The 19,066-nt window shown below is 45.2% G+C and overlaps 1 protein-coding gene across 6 annotated transcripts in view; it reads right to left on the bottom strand.

The window, feature by feature from the left end:
* Positions 1–19,066, bottom strand: part of LOC119460478 (uncharacterized) — an 81,196-nt gene that overhangs the window by 41,211 nt on the left and 20,919 nt on the right. For 2 of the 6 annotated variants that reach the window (XM_049666660.1, XM_049666674.1), the window contains exons 4-5: positions 12,590–12,673; positions 5,984–6,038 (exon numbers count right to left, since the gene is read on the bottom strand). The exons of 2 other annotated variants lie outside the window; for them this stretch is intronic. In XM_049666660.1, the coding sequence (XP_049522617.1) occupies positions 5,984–6,038; positions 12,590–12,673 (139 nt within the window). The remainder of the gene's footprint in view (positions 1–5,983; positions 6,039–12,589; positions 12,674–19,066) is intronic. 2 more of the 6 variants (XM_049666680.1, XM_049666663.1) reach the window with 1 other exon arrangement.

Below are 19,066 nucleotides of genomic sequence, written 5' to 3'. Positions count from 1 at the left end.
ACACACACACACACACACACACACACACACACACACACACACATATATATATATAGATGGTTTTGCCTGCTATGAATATTATTGCTGCAAATGAGAGTTTTATTTCCAGTATTCACTAATAAGTGTGTTTGTTACTGCAAACACGTGCGCTTATTCCCGGTCGCGAGTTCTCACTTTTTCATTTCAATTATTGCATTTAGACTATTTGTTAATTTTTCCCTTACCTATATATATCGTAAATATATACAGTAAAAGCTCGATGATACGATCACGGCTAATACGAATTTTCGGATGATACGAATTTTTCTGTGGTCCCGGCCGAGCCTCATTACTTTGCAACGTGCTAGAGAACAGTTGTTACGAATCGATTTTCGGCCTGCGTCGGTTGATACGAATAAACGCCGCCCCACTGACGGCCGCGAAAGAGAACAGCGCGCAGTCACGCGCTTTCTCCCGTTATCTTTTGGTGCGGAGGCGCGGACGCGGCGCCGGACAGCGCGGACTCCGCGACTGGGCGCGAAGAGTTTGAAGCGGTGGCGCTTTTGTACTTTTCTTCCTTTTCGGCGGCCGCCCATCGGACGGAGTGGCTGCTGTGCTTCGGGCCGCGTTCTTTGTGTTTGCGCCATTTTACCTAGTCGCAGCGAGCTATGTCTACCGAGATAGAAGGACATTAGAGACTTTTTCTTCAAATGCTTTTTACGTACATGTACCTGAGTGAGTTCACCTCTTAATTTAGCTACAGTCGAATCTCGTTAATTCGAACACGCTTATTTCGAACATACCGCGCACCGACAATGCTCTTGGCAGTGCGCCAAATCACGCGGCGGCGCCTCCGACCGGCACTGCTCCGACACCGCCATGGAGCAAAAGCTCAGGAGAGACCCCTCAATGCCGCGCGCGAAGGAACGGGGGAAAAAAAAATAAAAAAGAAGCCGCGGCGGAAATTTCACCCTCTCTCAAATTGCAAGGTCGCCGTTTCTGCATCGCGCCGGAACAAGCGTGTACGTGCCGACTAGAGTGTTCTAGACAACCGTATTCTAGCACACACTAGTGCCGACGTTTCAGCCACGCGGATAAAATGGCAGTGAACCCTTCTCCTCTATTTTCTAGTCACATGTTGACCTTGCACGCTGCGGCAGCAGCGCAGAGGGAAGCAGCGGCGGAGGCGCAGTCGGGCCAACGAAACTGCTCACGCCCGCAAACGCTCGCTTCCCGATAACGGCAGAAAACGAAACTTCAGGGAGCGGCTAAAATAAGCTGGCGCCAGCACGGCGGCGGGCGTGCACGGAGATGTGCGCACGGAGTCGAAGGTGAGAGCTACGAGGGAGTTGAGAGGGAGGGCGAGGGGAGCCACCGAAGCGGCGGAGTTGAGGCGGCCAAATCCGCTTCCCTGCCGCCCTCCTCCCTCACCTTCGACGGTCTCCGCGCGCACCCGTGTTCCGGCGCCGCCCGCTCCCCGAAGCTTCGTTTTCTGCCGTTATCGGGAAGCGACCGTTAGCCGGCGTGGGCAGTTTCGTGGCCCGCGCTTGCTATGCGCTTGCGCGCCGCGATATTTCACGACTCGCACCGTTCGTGCATCGTGCTATGGTGCACGAATACTTCAAAAATACGTCCTTTTAATTCGAACAAATTTTCGGGCCCCTTCGAGTTCGAATTATCGAGATTCGACTGTAGTTTTAATTGTGTTTCGATGATACGAATTTCGGCTAATACGAATATTTTTCGTGACCCCGTGAGATTCGTATCATCGAGCTTTCACTGTATGTGTATGTACCGTTTGATTTAATTACCTAGAAATACATTGGTCATTCTTCGCGCCACGCAGTTAATAAATCTGGTTTATTTCACTCTAATATTGTTTTCTTCGATCATTGGCCCTGATCAATATCCACCAACAAGAATTTTCTTACGTAGCCTTCATGGTGCGGAGATACCAGTTACTTTTAGAGGACAGTGGTAAGAACAGCAGTTCACCTGGCTAAAACTACATTTGGCACCGGCCGTCAAGAGTCATGGGCGCACCGAAGCAACTAAACCATTAAAAAATATACTACACAGAGGTTCTCAGAGAAAAACTGGGCGGCCGCCAGCGTCCGCGCGATCGCTAGCAGACGACGCGCTTGACAACGACAGCAAAATTGAAGACGTCACGTTGTATAATCCATGCCTCAAATATATATGTTTGGCAAAATGGTTTAAACGTACATTTGCAGTTGAAATAAAGCGCTATTTTAAGAGCGTACTATGCGCAATCGCCTCGGCGCCCGCAGCGAAAGTACGTTGAATATGCCGCGGAGCACGTCTCCGCCCCAATCCAGTTCGCTCGCAGCGCCCTCGCACTATTTTTCCACACGCGGCGCCTCAGCGGCAGAGCGCCGTTCGGCCCACTCGACCATTGTCTAGTACACTCTACCGCTACCCGATCTTGGGGGCCGCCATGTTGGATTTTCCACTGGCTTGGCCGAGCTTGGCTTCCAGTGCCCCCCTGTATAGCCTTCAAGATTGGTAGACGCACGCTATCCTCCCGTCTCCGAGACCATGCCCACTCTTCCTTGGCCGACAAAACGTTCCAAAAAGCAGCACTTCCTTTTTTTTTTTTTCAGTCAGATCAGCACTATCGTCATTATCACCTTAAGCGGAATCCTTTTTTTTTTTTTTTTAATGTTTCGGTTGCGCCGTACCCTGCGTGCGGGTGAAAGCTTGCCTCGCGCACGCGAGAGAGGAAGGCAGGCCGGAGGCGCGCGGACTTCGTTCGCTCGCGGGGCACGGGGAGAAGGCGACGTAGTCGGTGGGAAGTTGCGTTCAGCTCCTGCGGCTGCTGCCGCACAGGCACCTGTATCTTGAAAGCGATCTGCGATGGGCACAAAGGGCGTGCGCCGAGTGCCAGTAGCTTCGTACGCGCTGTTCTTTTCTTCTTTTTTTCGACGTTCGCGTTGAAGCGAGAAAATAGACAGCGCAAAGGTCAATTTGCCCGCGGTCATCGAGCGAGATATGTTCATGTAACCTGTGCACGCGTGACACCGTGCTTATTTAGTTAGTAAGCGCACATTTACAACTTTATACGGCCGATAAAGCTAACATCCTTAGTTCGTATTGCTGTGTATTAATTTGCTATCGCAATCGATGCCCCGCTTTTTGGGCAAAACTGCGACATTTTTCTTAAGCAGCTCTCAGCCTCATAATTTTTTTCTCCTGATGGGGGGGGAGGGGAGTTTTTCGGACTGTGCGGTTTTTCGGACTGCTCGATTTTTTGCACTATTTTTCAGTCCCCGCGAAGTCCGGAAAATCGGTCGGCTACTGTATAGGGACAATATAGGGACTCTAGCTAGGGTGACTACTCTAGCACGTGTTTGGATCTCGTCTGCGCTACTGGATCGGACTGGATTGGATGGCGATGTCCAAGCTGCAGGTTGCCAACGTGGCCTTTGTTTCCCGCTAAAACTAGCGTAACCGACAAATTTCGCAGGTGGTCGGGCGTTTTGGCGCAGCGTGGCGCGATTTCAACACATTCCCGATTTTAGCGCGGCTCCGCGCAAATATACGAAATTGTATCAAAATGGCGCAATTAGTGCAGCTGTTGCACCCCTGCTAACAGTATCTGTGTAGTGCTGGTAGTCACTGATGCAGCAGCTGGAGGGGAAGGGGCGACAACGAAAGGAGCACCAGAGCAACGAGGGGCACACAAATAGACACGGGAGGACGAGAAGCAATGACGGCTGGTTCCAACAGCAAGAGAAAGTTGGGTAGAGCACAGAGCCGGTTCAGTCCATAAAACTTGACAATAGTTAGGCTGGTCGATTCATTGCAAACGTGTGACAATTGGTTTAAACAGCATATATAGCACACGGCAAGGCACATTCACGCACCATTCATAAGACAAGTGCGCAAGTGGCGGCACGGGGCATTCATTATACAGGCTGGCTTGCTTTTGCGCTGCGCTATTTCTACCTTATCCTGAATAACACGCAAGAAGCATTTCCATGCGTGTGAGGCATACCGCGGTCTCACAGCTAGGCAATAATGCAGGTTTTGAGGGTTAGTGTTGCGATCAGTACAGTCGACTTACGTTAATTTGAACCTTAATTTGAAAGGCAGAAAGGAAAAAAAAAAAAAAACACGTTGATTCACTTGGCAGCATTTGTCTTAAAGTTGGCTTCGCCGCTGAGAAAACTGCCCTTTTCTAGTGTGCCGTCAACAAAAACCGGGTAGTAAATTGGGTTTTAGGAGGTGCCATCGCATTGCGCAGATTTCCGTTGATGCAACGCCACCATCTTAGCACCGTCGTAAAGGGACGAGATTAGAGCTTCAGATGGCTACAGCGCCGTGTTTCGCCATGCAAAATAAAATAAAAAGAAGCAAGCGAAAGCGGAAGATCTAGCATCGCAATTTGTTACTGCTGCCACATGCACACATGAAATGCAATAATAACACCGACGTCTTGACTGTGCCCTGACCACAGCCTGCCATGCAACCATACCACCAGCCGCCCCGCACAACGCGTCCTCCGACATGGATGGGGCCCACCACAGCGAATCGGTGGCGTACATCTGACAACCACCCTATCTGTTTTGCGAGCGGCTACGCACGCTACTGTAATTGCGTGCAGTCGCCTAGTGCTACAACATATGTGCGAAGTCGTATGGTAGGTTCTCCCCGCCCATATTACGAAGACCCTTCGGCATCGTCACCGACGTTCCGCTCAACGCCCAATACCCGCTGCTCACCTTCTCCACGCCGACGCTCGCTATCACTAATGTGGCCTCGTCCTGCAGTTCGGGAAGAGGAAAACTAATCGTCGCAGTCCATGAGGCAAGGACTGCGACGCCGGCGAAACACGAAAGTCCTCAGGGTAGCCCGATGAATGTGACAGACGTGTTTGTTGATGGTGTTCACACATCTGCACTCGTGGACACCGGAGCCGCCGCATCAGTTATGGACGCAAAACTTTGTTGCTTGATTCGGAAAGTCACGATGCCCCTTACCGGACTGTCCCTGCGCACAGTTGGCGCACAGCGTATTCACCCGTTAGCGGCGTGCACAGCTCGTGTTGTCATTGAGGACGTTGTATACGCCATCGAATTTATTGCAATTTCATCGTGCTCCCATGACGTTATCCTCGGCTGGGATTTTCTCTCCCGCCACAATGCCGTCATTCATTGCGCACGGGCCGAACTAGAACTGTCGCCGCTCTCAGATTTGACGCTCGCCGACAATGCTTCTCTTCCGAACAAACTGCTCGTCAGACACGACACCACCATTCCTCCCAACTCGTCAGTAGTTATCTCTATGTACTGCAGCAGCGTCTCCAATGCCATCACACTACTTTCTCCGTCTGGTCACTTTTCCACTCGAAAAGGTCTACTGCTACCTTTTGCGACGGTGAACATCAAACAGGGCTCTAGTGCTATATTCATTTGTAACCCGTTCCCGTACCCTGTGCTGCTACTCCAAGGAGAATGTCTGGGCAGTGCCGAAGCTATCGAAGATGTACAAATTAGACATTCCCGAAGACACATACTGTGCCCGTTACAGTACGCTCGGCTCGATTTCTACGGCTGATCCCTTGCCTATAGATGTGTTCGGTTCTTCTATTGCTGATGACCTTACACCGAGCCAGCGATCACAGCTTCTGTGCATCTTACAAGAATTTCGCACTTCTTTCGACGTCCGGCAACCTTCCCCGGGCCGGACGTCAACTGTTACGCACTACATCGATACTGGCTCGCAGTCGCCATTGCGACAACAGCCATATCGTGTATCGGCTACAGAAGGTCGCGCGATTGATGAACAAGTGGCCGATATGATACTACCTTCCCACAGTCCATGGGCATCTCCCGTCGTCCTTGTTACGAAGAAAGACGGTTCTGTGTGGACTATCGGCACCTCAACAGGATGAATATAATGAAGAAAATTAACTGCATGGGATGAACAACTGCTGAAGAAACCTTGTGTGTAATGCAAAGTGACACTTCAGGTCACTTACCTCGCTTAGTGCCCGGTGCCTTTGCAGCCTTCTTGGTTGGCTCTTTCTTGGCAGTCTGGATGAATATAAAGTTATGTTAGCACAAGCAGTATAGTAGTCTGAATGGTATAACATGAAAATTCCCTTTTAAACTCATTTAAGTCTGCAAGAATAAACACAATAAACCAGACAGTGTGTAACTTCTCATATTGGCAATTCATTCACATTAACTAAATACTAGTTACAAGTGGATAGCTAAATACTTAACGATCATATTTCAATCATCCATTAGCCAAAGTACCTTTCCTAGAGCTTGGAAACAGGCCAAAATTGTACCTATCCACAAAGGTGGTATCACGACAAATGTAGAAAACTACAGGCCCATTTCCCTTACGAGCACCTGCTCTAAGCTACTGGAGCATATTATCAGTAAACACCTTTCAAGTTATCTCGAAACAATAATTTGTTGTCACCAACTCAACATGGATTCCGCAAGGGTCTGTCTACCATAGCGCAACTTGTTGAACTAGTTCATAACCTCTCTGAAACAATCAATAATCGCGGACAGATAGATCTCATTTAAAAAAATTTTTCCAAAGCGTTTGATAAAGTCTCCCACCCAAAACTGTTATTGAAAATTCAGGCTTTCTTTAAAAACTCTAATATAACTAACTTGTTCAAATCTTATCTTCAGTCCCGAGAACAATTCGTTGAACTAGACGGCTGTAAATCTGGTTTCGTACCAGTAGTGTCAGGGGTACCTCAGGGCAGTGTGCTAGGGCCCCTCCTATTCATATTATTTATTAATGATCTTGCAAATTGTGCAACTGTCCCAGTACGATTATTTGCGGATGATTGTGTATTATATAATAGGATAACATCTCTAGACGATCAACCGGAACTACAGGCTAGCTTGCAAAAAATTGCGGAGTGGTGTGACCAATGGCAGATACTAAACCCAGAAAAATCTGTTTCCATGTCCATAACAAGAGAAAGGGTCACTCATGCTAACAGCTACAAAATCTGTGACATTTAACTAAAAAAGGTAACTCAACATAAATACTTAGGTGTACTAAATACTGAAGACCTCAGGTGGAACGCACACATAGACATGGTAAGCAAAAAAGCCAGCAGAGCTCTATGGAGTCTCAGACAAAACTTACGTAGTGGTACAGCTGAAATAAAAAACTTGGCATATAAGACCTTAATCAGACCTATTATAGAATATGCAAAAATAGTGTGGGACCCTCATACAGCTATAAATCATCACAAACTAGATTGAGTCCAGGGTCTAGCAGCTAGATTTATATTTAACAAATATCGTTATTGTCACTCCCCTAGTGGATTAAGCCAGAACGCAAATCTTCCTGCCCTAGAAATTAGAACAACTGTGGACAAATTAAAATTCCTGTTCCTCATCATTCACAATAAACTTTAAATTAACGGCTCCGACTTTTTCAAATTATCGCCCAACGCACGCTTCCGACATAGACATGTATATTGAACCCCCATTAACACAAAATGACACCTTTAAATATAGTTTTTTTTCCTAGAGTGACTAAGGTGCGGAACATGCTGCCCGATTCACTGGTTTCCTCCTCTTCCATAGATGCATTTCTAAACGAGCTGCATTTTCTTGTTTATTCGGGTCAATAAGTTTCCTGATCCACTATTCTATATAATACCATGTTGTGGTAGCGGAAAGTAAGATTGTGTTCGGCATATTAATACTGTGAATATATGTGAAATAAAGAGTGCCTTTATTGTTGCGCGTGTAATTATTCATTGTATTGCAAATATTGATTGTATTTCCATTCCTGTAATGACCCTTCGGGGGTTAACAGTATCAATAAACAAACAAACAAAACGCTGAAAGAAGAGTTGCCCCACTGTCAACTCTATTCACCATTAAATAGTTAACATTCACAAACTGATGAAATACCAAGGTTGACTTTTTCATGTTCCCACCAAGTGGCAAAGTCTGGCTTGTTATGTTAATGAATAAAAAAAAAAAGGCAATACTCTGAAGAAAAGACTGTGCAAAGGTTTACACAAGCCACCTGAACTATAAAAGCATTGTGCCCAGATCTGAACATAGGGTGGTCCAGCTGACCAATACAGGTGGTATAACTATCCTCTTCAGAAACTTTAGTAGTTTAAAGGCAAAATTAACTAATCAACACAATGTGAGCTAACGTATTGTAAATAAAGCATAAAAGCAGCACATTAGAACAAAGTGTACTGCAAGACAACCAAATTTTTATCACAACAGCTCACATGATTTAATGTTTTTTTAACTCAACTGCAAGACTCTAAATATGTTAATGACCACATGCTTGCTTGCACACAGTAAGTTGGTGCTCTCGAATGTGCTGTGAACAAACTATATTTGCTGCAAGAAGAGAAATTCATGACAAGGTCGTAAAAACAGTAGCAGCATAGCTTATGCAACAGCCTCTTTCCCTAACCTCTTCCCTATTCTAGCTTTCCATCTTGAATAGAATAAATGCCAACATTCCTTCAAGAACTGCTACAGATCCTCCCCTGCTGCCAAACTTACTCATAACAATTCAGCAAGTTTATTATTATCATCAAGAGAGTAACAAATGTAGGTATATCCAGATAGATATGAAATGAGCTAATTCACGGTAAGTAATATACAGTCAACAATCAATTTTTCAGAGATGCCCAATAATTCGGGCGTCTTTGCAGCACCGCCACGTACTCTATAGAGTCGATGTGCAAGAACGTCCAAAATTTCAGATGCAAGAACCCTTTGCTGTCCGCGGACTTTTTCCCGTGACCACAGGTCCAAAATGGCATTAACCGAAGCCACCACCACTGCCATTTTGATTATCTCGCAACCTCGAACTGGTGCACTCGCATATCGATTCCCCTGGCAGCCTTAGCCAATGCGTGCGGCACTGCTAGACCTAGCTGCTTCTACGTTTGCTACCAAGCTTCTTGTGGTTCAGTTTTTCATTGACCGAATTCACCGATGTCAGCAATGGTGCCGACTCTACCTTTGTAATCGTCACCAATGGCTTCGAAGCGTGGAAAGCACGACACATTGCATAATGCCGATTTTAAAAAGTCAGTTTTGCTGCAATACAGTGGTGTTACGCGGTGAAGCATACCAAGAGCGTAAATGGGAACTGTGGTGGGACACAGTATGTATTCCTTAATTATACACGCGCACCCCAGCCGTCTGTCACAGTATGAGCTCCGATACACCTAATAAGGTTCTCCCAGGCCTTCAGAGCTATTTCAGATGTGCCTGTGCACATTTGAGCACTGGTGGGCAGTAAAAGGCATGCATTCATTTTTTCAGACTGCCCGATCTTTCGGACGTTTTCACGGCCCCTAGGGAGTCCGAAAAACTTGACTATATATATAAAAGTAGACCTACATTCCAACAGAAAACAAATAAATAAATACGAACAAAAAATTGTCCTCTCAGGCCCATCGTCATTTGCTTGCAGCCTATGTCGAAGTTCTGCCTAAATGCAGCAGATACTTTTCATTCACAGTGTTTGAAGCCACTAACATCTCTGTGCAGAAGTGATTGGCCACAAGAGGTTTTTAAAGATACTGTGGGCATTATTAATATGATTAGGATTCTTTGGGAACTTCACACACTTTCAGGAGACTATTTTTCTATCTAACTTCTTTCCCGCCAACTTGGGTCACTAGGTAGTCCATGGTTTATCGGGTACAGCATAAGGCTGCTGTGCTGCGAAAAACAGGTTTGAAGCCAACTGTCGGACCAAGTTGGGTCAGTGGGTATGTGCTACTCTTCAATGGCAAAATATCATTAAAACTTTCTACGGAACTCAGCGAAACTGAACCCGTGTGACATAACTAAGAAAATCTTGTCTGAATACATAATCACACCGTGCCACACGTAAACTACGCGAAACTGGCGCGAGATGGTGCAGTGTTCAGTGGGAAGCGAGAGAGCGGAACCTGGCTGCATACACACCTCATACATAACACATCTCTGAGGCGGCAATACAGCGTGTCGCGGCACTGCTTCAATGCTAATCGAACTAATGTCAACATTCATCACGAGATGGGTCCTGCTGGGTTTTGCTAAGGTTGGAACAACAATGCACAGAGCATCTATCATGACTGAAGCAACTCGATTGACTCTCTCAGCAGGCTCTACAACTGTTATATCAGTTGTGTGGTTCACTTTGTCGCTAAAACCTGCCTAATTAATACTTCAATTTGGAATTTAGCTCGGTATGAAAAAAAAAAAAAAATGCTTAGTTTCTCCGAGGACAGTAAACAACACTGCACCGATTCCATTCACATAGCTTTCCCCTGCACAATGCTCCTTCAGTACATCTATTGTACTGGCCTGACCAAGACTTTCGATTGCAGCATAAACACGATTGTTTAACAACTTATAGTGCTTTGTTTTCCTTCAGGTGCTCTACTTAGCGATGACTAGGTAGTCCATCGGCCAATTTCGATGGACTACCTAGTGACCCAAGTTGGCGGGAAAGAAGTTAGATAAGCCACACACAATGAGCAGATCACTAAAGCACCTCAGCTGCCCTCTGGTGTGCACCGCAACAGAGCATAGTGCGGAATGCATGACATACATTCTGAGCAAAAACAGTGTGCAATGCAGTTTTTTCGGTAGGCAACCCCCCACTGAGGTTGTGAACAAAGTTACTGCCTTCCGGTTGTTCCTTCGTGATAGGTCAAAATGGCTCAAGCCTCGCCCATATCGCATCAAAACAGATTGGAATAGTTTTATGTTACACCGGCCCTGGGGACAGAGACGCCCGCCCGTTGATCCCGCCGCAGCGTGCGCCTCCCCAATAGTGCCCTCAGCCTACTTTTAGTTGTTTTGCGCCTCAGCTAGGGAGTGCCGTGCAGCTCGGCCCACTCAACCGTATTCTAGTAGTCTAAATACAGTTGCCCTGGCCGTTCAGACAGCAGCGACAACAGGTGGGAGTGGCCGCGCGCGTGCCGGTGACTTGTTATATAAGCGCGAAAATTACGAGAAAGTGCCCTGGAGGCGTTATCGCACGGTGTGAATGGCTGCACTTTTTTTCGGAGAATGAATCCGCTCACGGTTGGCGGCCACTGCTACAGCACACATGCCGAAGCCGTTCTGACGCAGCGTGGCGCAATTTCGGCCAATTTTCTGTGTTAGGTGCAGTTTGGCACAGGAATTGGCACTTCTATCAAAATAGCGCAATTGGTGCAGGAGTCCCACCTCTGACAATGCGAAAAAGAATGAAGTGAAGGTGGGCCTGTGTGTTTCACACATGCAACAGCAGTGCTATCAAAAGGGATTTCAAGAATCAACACTACTTAATGGCTGACTATGTGATTGCAAATGTGGCAAGCCGTTGGCCTAGCTGTTGGCTGCTGCTACTAACAAGCAACCATAGTATGTTTTTTTATTTTATATTTTCATTTCTTCGTTTCAGACGTATTTCTTATCACCGTCCTAAGCCAGTGCACAATGTTCTAGCACAGGGGTTACCAAACTTTCCGCCCTGGGGGAACCCCACCTGCCTTCCCAGCTTCCGCTGTGTTTGTTGACACTGCACGTACATTACACAGACGGTGACTACGCAGTTCTGAATGCATACGGCCAAGGCGGTGCCATGTGCAGCAGTAAACACAAGAGTTTAAAAAAAAATAAGAATTATGGGGTTTTACGTGCCAAAACCAGTTCTGATTATGAGGCACGCCGTAGTGGAGGACTCCGGAAATTTGGACCATCTGGGGTTATTTAACGCGCACCTAAATCTAAGTACACGGGTGTTTTCGCATTTCGCCCCCATCGAAATGCGGCCGCCGTGGCCGGGATTCGATGCCGCGACCTCGTGCTCAGCAGCCCAACACCATAGCCACTGAACAACCGCGGCGGGTAGTAAACACAAGAGTAAGGGCTATAAAGGCACAAATAGGTGCGTTCCTGTGACTGTCATTCCTGAATGGTTTCCGCTGATGACTATGGTAATGTGGAACCTTCTGCTTCGTTTCATTTGGATGATAGCGCTGCTTCTTATTTGCTTTAAACATTTACGGTGCTCTGTAGGTTGCCCTAATTAACTGGTATGCAGCCAAAAAATCCAGTATTCAAGAGAGCCTGAAGCCATTAAATAATGCATACACCTGCTGGGACCAACGCACCAAGTCCAAGTTATCCAATTTTCAAAAATGACAAGGCTCGAATTAACAAGGTATTTATGATAGGCCTCTCTTTTAATGCCAAACCTGATCTTATTTACAGCCTATTTTTTGTATTCCTAGAATACAAAAGCAATTGGAGCGCATCCAGGCATTCTACTATCCTGGAGCATTGCTATGTACATATTATGCCACCAGAATGATGCACATCTGCAGCATCAACTATGTTTAGTATGCAAGTGTGCCCTCTTTTGTCTCTTTTTGTAGTTGGTGCACTTTGCCAAACCTTTTATCATATTAAAGTTAGCATTAGCAGCTTTCACCTCAGGTCATGCAGCTTGCAATGCAAGTTCATACAGCAGCACAGCAACTAGTGCAGAGAATACAGAAAGCAATGAGATAAATAAATGTTCACTGTTTTACTTCACTGTTCAATATCCCAGCCCTTACAGTGGGAAACATACTCACCCTCGATTTCTTCACAGCACGACTGCGACTTTTAAATTCCTCATCCTGAAGCTTGCGAGCCAGTTCCTCATCATCATCTTGTTCCTGTAAGGTAAGAGCAATGCCTCAGATCACAGAAAGAGCTTAAATGTGCACATATACGAGGAAGAACACAAGATTAAAGGCTGTAGAATCAGCCCCAGCACATCATCAATCGCCCCCCCCCCCCCCCCCTACTAAGAACTGGCTAGACACAGTGCGTCCTTTCATACCGTCACACACGTCTGTCACAGCGACTGTTCTCTTCCTGCCTGCAGCTAAGCCCTCTTCCTGCCTGCAGCTAAGCACAGTTCTGTCGTGCTTCCAAACCAAGGCTAACAGAGGCAGCAAGAGCAGAGCTTACTGTCACAAAGTTTAATTTTAGAATATTTATTGGAAAAAAGTTTTGCTAGTTAGCATTTGAAAAAATATTGCAAAAATATGGGTCCTGGGAAAATCAACAAAAAAGATATAGAACACCTACAGCAGATTGTCTTCTTTCCTGTGTGGCCCTTCCGACCTTTTTCTAGCTTGTTATTCAGCATCAGTACTGCGACAGGAGGCCTTAGCAATGAGTGGCCGGTGATTAGCGAGACATTGATTGTCTAAAGGCCAAGTTCTGTTTTAAGTTGTTTCAGCATATCAAGTGTGCCTCTGTTATCATTGCTGAAATGACTAAGAGGGTCATATCGAGCAAATTTGAGTCGGAAGGCTCATGTGTCTCTGGTTGCTAATTACAAAATACTGATACCACTGAAACGCTCACTCGGGGCAAAACAATGCTTGACAAAATGCGAAGAACTATGTTTCACTCCAGTGCAGAGCTTGACTCCTGGATATGCAGCCACCTTTCCACAATGAACCACTCCTATCACTAGATGTGTCACACACTGTGGCTTTCGTGTTTTGATTACTGGCTAACTCATTTCCCTCACCTTCACACTTTGAACTTCAGTCTGTATCTACTAATTTAAATGAGAAAAAGAAAACTAGAGTATAAACACAACCGAGAAAGGGAATCCACTGTTCCTTCAACATGTAAAAAGCCTGCAGGGTGTAAACAATGTGTTCCCATTTTTGGTATTATTCTGATAGCAATTATATGGACAACTAGAGGCGAGTTCGCACCGCTGTCGTGCTGCCTCGGTATAGACACTGCAAATGCAGCTCGCACGTGGAGGGCATAGGATGGCGGACAAAGAGTACCCTCACTCATACTGGCTCTCTAATATTTTTGCAGGCTATGTACTCATTCACGCTCTTCGTTACTCACTCACGCTCACTAGAATTTATAATAAGTCACTTCCGTTCACACTTACTGGCACCCACACATGCCTCATTCACCAGCACTCACACACACACTTATGTATAATGGCACTCACCAACAGTCCCACAAATTCAATGTCCACTCAAATTGCCCGTTACTGTCTTTCGTTCATACTCACGTTAACCGGCACTAACTCCTATTTCTATTCATGTCCAGTCAAGCTGCCCGCCACTCACTCATACCTACTCACAACCACTCACACCCTTGGTCAGTCACTAATGCTTCATCTCTCACCTTAAAATGAGTGTGGAGCGAGTACAAGTTGGTGTACTCGTGGGTGAGTATGCCGACCTATGGTGGAGGGTTAGAAGGTGTCCACGGACACAACACGCAATGAATATGGATTAAAAAACAGCAAAGCCAAGTGGATGCACCTTCATGCCCCACTCAAGTGGCTCTCAATGGAGCTAGGAAATCATCTTGCCTTTCACTGCTGGCATGAGTGTTGTGCGCACAAACACTAGCATCCTGCTGTGCAAATGTGCAAGTACCACACCAGGGTGCATACAGTGGTGTGACTGGAACAAACAGTGCACTTTGAGCTACAACTATTGACAGTTTTCCTTCCGACTCATCTCGTACACCATTGAGGTGTGATGCCTGCAATGCTGGTGGCAGCACTCCTCAACACATAGCTGACAGGGTGTTGTTTCTACTGTACAGTAGTAGTTGCCTTGCAATCTGCATCACGCCAACATATCACCCAAGCGCATTCTTAGAACACAGTCTGAGGGGCTTTAGCGCAACCCTGAACCTTACAGTCACTTTCAATGCTTCCCTTTCGGGCGCAACTGCCCATTTTTTTTTTTAGACATGAAAGCATGCTCAAAACGCCCTTAAACTCTTATTGCTTCTTGAAACTTAAATTGAGGTTAAAAATGCCATAGAATTCAGACACATTTATGTTAAGGGTGAAACCGGTACTTCCGGTGTCAGTTTAACATGCACTGTCCTGGTTACAAACAACCACATTGTTTTTAAAAAAATCAGGAACATCATTATTTTGCAACTTGCTCTCCAATGAATTGTAGATCTCACTATGAAAAATGAAAAAAAAAAAAAAAAACCTTCCTTTCTGTCATTTTTAACTTGCATCATATGATAAAATACCCTGCATTTCTACAAAAATGATGCAGTAATACCACGAACTCTGATGTTTCCATACTACCTCTATACCTTTGCCACACAAAGACACCTGCAAGATGAGGGGAAAAAAAAGGTGCAACCAGTGAAGAATATAAATAGTGATGTATAGTGTTTAATGGTGCAAGGACCTGATATGGCCAAAGAGCACCAAGAATATAAATAGTATTAATATAGGTAAACATAATAAATACTCACTTCTTCGTCATCACCATCACTCGATGAGCTTTCAGCAGTCGATGCGGAGCTCATAGCTCCATTCTGCTGAGTACTTGTCTTGGCCTTTTCTGCTTCTTTATCTTAGGCTCAGAGATCAGCTCCATAACCAAGCCGTCAATTTCTTTTTTCCTATGAAAACCAATATCTCGTATCACAACAGGCAACATAAATGCAGCATGGACTGAGAATAACTTCAATGTGCCAGACTTTGCAAAGCCTTTTTTTCACCTGTGCACTATCAGTGGCAGTGCACATCGGGATGTGTGTAATATGAGCAGATAAACAGTCTAATTATTGCTTCAGCTAATAGTTTTATGGTCCATGTTGTAATTCTGGAATTGATGTCACATGTCCATACTGGAAGCCCTGGTTTCAAGATATTCATTCCCAAATAATGCAACCAACAAAAATTCCCACAAATTCAATGTCCACTCAAATTGACCATTACTGTCTTTCGTTCATACTCACGTTAACCGGCACTAACTCATATCTACTCACAACCACTCACACCCTTTGTCAGTCCCATCCCATGTAGTGGGTTTTGGAGTACATAGGAATGCCCTGAAGCACAAATTTGGGGGTGCGTACTTATAAATCAGTGTTAGGCTCAGGATTCGTAGCCCCTTTTGTTCTGGTGTCCTCCAATAAGCCTTTCAGTCACGGCGTACACATTTGTAGATGCGACATTTTTGCATATTCTATGTAGTGGTGGCAAAGAATTGACAAGGAACATTAAACTTGTAATAAACTGAACATTCTGTTTATCTAAAGTACCTTCATTTTACTTCTGAGCGAAATCTATCTACAGACGAGCGCTTTGGGGAAGACACTACACTGTGTTTGACATGAAGCGTTTGGTACCAATCGCAACAAATTTTCTTCTTCTTTGTGGTAATGCTTGCAGCCAATAATTATCTCGTGCTTGCATTTGGAGCGGGTACTTAAATATAATTTATGAAGAAACATAACCTTTCTGACTGCACAATATTTAGATATTTCATTATTCTATAATTATGATGATTCATCATAAAATGCACTAAGACTCATTCTACCACATTTACTTGTTTTCACTGGAGTCTCACTGGAATTTATTGACAGTCGATCTAAAATTTGTGACTGAAGGGGATAAAAACAAACCAAAGAAGCAGTTGTCAGAGTCCAAAATGAGCAAGAGAATCATAAGCCAAAACTAGAACAACTCGCACTGCATCTCAATCAGCATGGAAACCTGTTCTTGTGCTTTCACATTTCATGGAATTGCTGATAGAGGTGACAAAGATGGCAGATGTGCAGATGACATGCTGTGACCAGGGTCAAAATAAATGAACGTTTTGCAGCTTTCTCTCCCTAACTGCATTTACTAGTGCAATGAGGTTTTCAGATATTTCAACAGACGTTAAAGAACAGTCTGCCCTGCCTAATAAAAAGTTGGTTGTCACACATGGGAAATAACGTGTACCACATTAGAGCTAAGCAATCGCCACATTTCGCAAGTCATGTCCTCGTTCACTACAGCCGCTTCCCTTGCTATTCTTTCCTTAACGATGCATTATGGCCTGTGCGTGTTAGTAAAGAGGGGCCCATGTCAACCTTTCTGATCCGAAAAATGCAGACAATATGCTTGCTCATACATAGGTGACAACAAAGACAAGAGAGGGCAAAGACTTTCCTCTTGGAGAAGCAGAAATACACACTATTAGTATGTAGGTTCCAAAGGGCACCAATAACAGCCTCTTCCAAGGTGCATCGGAATTAGAACCATCTGATGAACTCTTGGAAAAAACCCTAGTGCTGATTAAAGCCCCTATATTTATAAAAGTAGCGCCATCCACTTCCCTCCTCCTCCGTTCCACTATCGCGCTCGGCGCGACCAGCGCGATCGAGGCGCGATATCGACAGTGGCGCCGCTGCGTCGGGCCTGCCGTGACAGACGACAGCTAACGCGCTACCAGAGGAAATCCGAGGAAAACTTCGATCGCGCCCTGCGGAGACGTTTTTGAGGCGCGATTTTGCTTCGTCAGTCAGTAACTGGTCTTAATAATGCCGTTTTGGAAGTAGCAACGCGACGATGCGAGACGGCGCAAATATCAAGTGTGCAGCAAGCGTTTGCGCACGCCGGATGGTAAACAAAAAAAAGCCTTTTGCCCTCGCCTTGTCGGTTGCGGCAACTTAAGGCGCAGCAGCATGCCATCACAACGAAGTTCTTGTCCCTAACACGTTTGATCCGTTTGTGCGTACAGCACTTTCGTCGCACAGGCCCGAGAATGGCAGTCGGAGCGCGCTGGAAAGAAAAAAAATATACAAAAGCGCGACGCGAACTTCCACGTGACACGGATTGGGCCAATGGGGGAGCGGAGGAGGCTGGGGCGACAGGAGGCGGCTAAGAGAGGGCGAGGAGGAAGCGCCGGGGTGAGCGCGGTGGCGGCAAGATCTAAGAATGGCGCTACTTTATAAATATAGGGGCTTTAGTGCTGATGCTATAGTATTGGAAAAGGTTTGGAAGCTCCCTGCTGAATGTAGCCAATCAAAAGCCAACCTATTCCAAATGAAGGCCAGTGGATGTGACCAGGTCAGTCACCAGTTGTCACACAAGAAACTAAGCAGTGTTATGTGTCTCTCCTCAAGCATGAAAGGCGCAACCAAGAATGGACTGCGAGAAATGCAAATTTCTCTTATTGCAAAAGGGTAAAATGGACACAAAAAGGAGTTCAGCAAACTCATTCGCAATAGTGTCTGAGCTGCAAAATAAAGACAAAGACCACACTGCACGTCTTCAGAAGCTTTAGCTCGGGGCTGCTATCGAAATACATGGGAACGGAAAAAACCATTCTTCTTGGCAACCAGTGTACAGAATTTGATGAGGTTTGATGCACTAAAAGGAAAGTTACAATCTAGTAACTGTAGGAAGTGGATATTGATTTAGGCCATCAATTATGTTACAGAAATTGATTAAACTTGCAAATTTGAAAAAAAAAAAAGAAACAAGGCTCAAGTATAAGTTTACAACTCTAACTTCCCAATAAAAAAACATATCACAATTCTGTAAACTGCACCTAATATTACATCTAATGAGGAGCGCTCTGACAAATAGCACTCATTTGCGAGTAGGACTTCTTCAAAATCCTTGCAAGCATTGTAATAATTACATGTAACTACAAATTCATATATCCAATTTGTTTACTTTAGATTTTATTTATTTTTTTTAATACATACTGCGGACACGAAGTCCATGCAGGGTGGCTAAAACACAATATTAGAACACAAGAAGTAAAACAATGTCAATACAACAAAATGCTGCAACAATACGGCAATAATTTGATACGAAAAGTAACAATCATGATACAAGTTTTATAAAGGCAAGTCATTCCAGTCATTAATGTGCGTGGAAGAAAGAGTAATTAAATAGGTTGGTTCAGGCAAAATAGGGGGTTGGAGCATTTTGTGATGTTGGCGAGTAGGTCTTGTTACTAGCGGACTTGCATACAATGCCGGGTCGAGTGCCAATTTGTTATTAAGTAACTGAGAAAGAAAGTCCAAGCCGTAATTTTATCGACGCGATTCAAGTGTGGGAATATTATTAGACCTCATTAGTTCAGTTGGCGATCAAATGTGGAAAATTTGTTGTAAACAAACCGATAGCCTGTCTTTGGATTCGTTCAAGTTTTTTTATGTTACATTGAGTGTAGGGATCCCAGATAATACAGGCGTACTCGAGCTTCGGTCGAATTAAGTAGTATAGCGAGCAATTTAACAGAGGATGGGGTGTGTTT

The sequence above is a fragment of the Dermacentor silvarum genome, chromosome 1 (genome assembly GCF_013339745.2).
Source record: "Dermacentor silvarum isolate Dsil-2018 chromosome 1, BIME_Dsil_1.4, whole genome shotgun sequence".
Lineage (NCBI taxonomy): Eukaryota > Metazoa > Arthropoda > Arachnida > Ixodida > Ixodidae > Dermacentor > Dermacentor silvarum.
The sequence above is the reverse complement of the archived record's forward strand: the minus strand, read 5'-3'. Positions and strand labels throughout refer to the sequence as shown.